Genomic DNA, 3,325 nt, shown 5'->3' on the forward strand with positions numbered 1-3,325 from the left:
TTGATCAGTCTGATTGTTCAGAAGTCGTTAATCAGGCATGCCACTATCCAATAGTGTTTGAGTCCTCCATCAATAATTGAAAGGTAAATTAAGTACTTATCGAGGGAGCTCCCTCAATATTTTGTTTCTTGTTGCTTTGGATAACATGTAGATACAAGATAACAAAAATATTATGTTCTAATGCTCTCAAAATTTAAAACACTATCAAAATGGTCATAAAAAATTCTAAAACATTTCTGTGGTACATAGGATGCTATCATTTAGCTCTCCAAAAGTTTTTAAACAAAAAATATGATTTGTACAATGAGAAACAAAAAAGACAAAATTTAGGGATCCTGAAATTTGTCTTTTTTGTTTTTCATTGCACAATTAATTGTTTGAGTTGAAATTTTTTAAGAGACCTAGATGATGGCATTCTCTACAGCACATAAGTTTTTTTAGAATTCTTCATGACTATTTCAATAGTATTTTGAATTTTGAGAGCAATGGAACGCGATTTTTTTTTATTTTTAAACCTATCGCTTGTTGGAAGTGCAATAGATCTTTGTCGCCCTTTCAACGGGCGTAGGAGTCTAGATTTGTAATTTTTCAAAATAGGCGTATATGTTTGCAATTTTTTATTTAAAAGAAAAAAAAGTTCTTTGAAATAATACTATCTATGAAAGCAAAGGTTAATCAAGCCATGTATAGAGCATTCCAAGTTTTATTATTTTTTTCAAGTACTTATATGTTACTTCAAAGAGGTAATTAAGAAGCTCGAATGATGAAGTTTTAGATCTGCTTATCTGATATCTGACGGGGCTACAATGAAAATGAGTACAATTTTGAAACTAGAAACCATGCATAACCATTAATTTAATGCGACATTGGATCGACATAGGTGTGTGTATATATATATATGTATGTATGTATGTATATGTACAACATGCATATGTATGCCATGAGGACCTATATATATGAATTTGTATTAAAGGGGAAATTAAAGAAGAACTCCTTTAACCTTGTAATTAACCCGAAAATAATTAGTGGATCATCCAAAGTAATTTATGGATGAAGGAAAGAATGAGGGAGACCCAACAACAAAATATATGTTGGCTCCTCTCTGCTCCTCCACTACAGGCGCATGCCTCTTTCCAACAAATGCAAACATGTGTTTCCTAATGCTCTGCACCAGACATACATCACAAATATATAAATTATGAGCTAGTACTGATCTGATTCATGCATGCATATGCTATCTATTATGAGCTACTTGAGTTCTTGAAAGCTAGAGACTAGAGAAAGCCTAGCTACAAGGCCTTGGCCTTGTAGTGGTGGTGGTAGTAGAGATCCTGCAGCTTGTTCCAGGACTCCTCCCGCTGCATCTTGAGCTGCTTGTAGAAGTTGCCGATGAACGCCTCCGCCTTGGTGAACAGCTCCTGCTTGGTCATCAGCTCCCCGGCACCCTTCCTCCCTTCCTTCTCTTCCTCCTCCTCATGAACCGTCACGTCCACGTCTTCCCCATCCACGCTACCGATGAAGAAGATGCTCGCCCTCGATGGACACTTCTTGATCTTCTTCTTCATTGCCGTCGATGCCGTGCTGGTCGCCACGACAACGTCTTTGGCCGATACGGCATCTGCAAGCAGCTTGATGGGCGAGTTGGGCAGGGTTTGAGTATTGGTAGGACTAGTAGTGCTACTAACCAAGCGAGCGTTGGCCACAGCAGCATGGCTGTCACTTGGCTTGACAAGGTTTCTGGATGCTGATGCCGTGGTCGACGACGAAGGCGGCTTCTTATCGTCGCGTGGACCAGAGATGGCAGCGAGGAAGCCGGCCTCAACGCCCAGGGAGACGACGAGGACGTTGAAGAGGAGGTAGAGGTAGGGGGACCTGAGGGAGGAAGGCACGAAGGGCGTGAGGAGGAAGAGGAGGAGGAGAACGGCTATCTTGGCCAGCTGGGTTAGTGATGGGAGCTGCCTCTTCTTCTCCATGATCATTATATCGAGAAGACTCTGGTAGCTAGGAGCAGGAAGAAGAGGAAGATCGAGTAGTAGTGGCATCGAAAGGCTGGCCGTCTATATATAGACACCACAGGGGGTACTGTAGTGCATGTGCACTGCTGTTCTAGATCAATCTCAAAGTGGTTTCTTGCGTGAGAGAGAGAGATTTCCTTTCAGGCATCGTGATCGGATGAGTTGATGTGAGTAAGCACTAGTGTGCAGATGTGGAGTTGTGGGGCAAGGTCGGTGAAGGTGAGCATATTCCGGCCACCTTTTTGACGAAGCGTTTCTCGCCTTGCGATGTGCGATACGGACGATCCTGGGACCATTCCAGCCGGCATGGCGGCTCCCACTTGGTATATATATCCTGGAAACTTTTATGCTCTACCTTTTTCTCCTCTGCTTTTTGTCACTGGTCTCAGATCACTCAAGTTTTGTACGGTGGTACAGGGTACGTAGGGATATATCGACAGATATATATATACCTGCATGCATGTCCAATGTGCATATGTATATATATCTTCTCATCTACTATATATTTTCCACGTCTGATTCTTGTGAAATATAATGGATTCTTAATTTGTGCCATATATGTAGCTAGCCCGATTTCAGTAATGTTTAGGGATGCAAGTGTCACTACTGAAAAAACGTCAAGGGTGACATGTCATAATGGATATGGGTGACGGGTCCTACACCTGTCATCCCGAACGCATCACTGATGATTAGCCATTAGTGACGGATAAAGATCAATCACTAATAAGGTCATCGGCTATCACCTATAAGCGTCTCCCATATATTAGGTTGATAGAGACAAGTGACATGTAACCTCTTCACCCATCACTTATGTTTGTCGCCCATGTGCTATGGAGGAATATATAAGTGACGGGTAACCTAGGTTATTCGTCACTTATGTGTAGGTTATCATGCAAGATTGACCTGCTTCCTGGCTCCATTCTAGAGCATAGCTAGGATTTGGCAGCCATTTTCTCACTGCAAATAACAGTAACGCATCCAAATCCATATCGAAAAACACTAGCTCGAATAGTATTGATCACAGAATAGCAAATGTTACAAAGTTTCAATCAATTCATTACAGAATCACAAATATTATAAAATTCCAATCAACTCATATTACATAAGATCTCATAACCTAGGGGTTCTATAGTGGAACTCGTTCTGTGGGCTGATGACTTCAGACACCAAGAACTCGGCGATCTGTCGTCGAATCTCTGGGAGTGCACCGTCGTCGAAAAAAGAGCATCAAATTTCTGCATAATTTGACACGTAACCAATGCCATATTATCATGGAATTAAACTAATTACTGAAATTAGTTACGAATAAT

At 41.2% G+C, this 3,325-nt stretch overlaps 1 protein-coding gene across 1 annotated transcript; it reads right to left on the reverse strand.

Moving 5' to 3' along the window:
• Positions 1 to 979: 979 nt before the first annotated feature.
• Positions 980 to 2,057, reverse strand: LOC133913371 (uncharacterized). Its single transcript, XM_062356506.1, has one exon. It carries the CDS (start codon positions 2,040 to 2,042, stop codon positions 1,290 to 1,292), a length of 753 nt encoding a protein of 250 aa, XP_062212490.1. The 5' UTR covers positions 2,043 to 2,057; the 3' UTR covers positions 980 to 1,289.
• Between the last annotated feature and the right edge of the window lie 1,268 nt (positions 2,058 to 3,325).

This window comes from Phragmites australis, chromosome 1 (genome assembly GCF_958298935.1).
Source record: "Phragmites australis chromosome 1, lpPhrAust1.1, whole genome shotgun sequence".
NCBI classification, from domain to species: Eukaryota; Viridiplantae; Streptophyta; class Magnoliopsida; order Poales; family Poaceae; genus Phragmites; species Phragmites australis.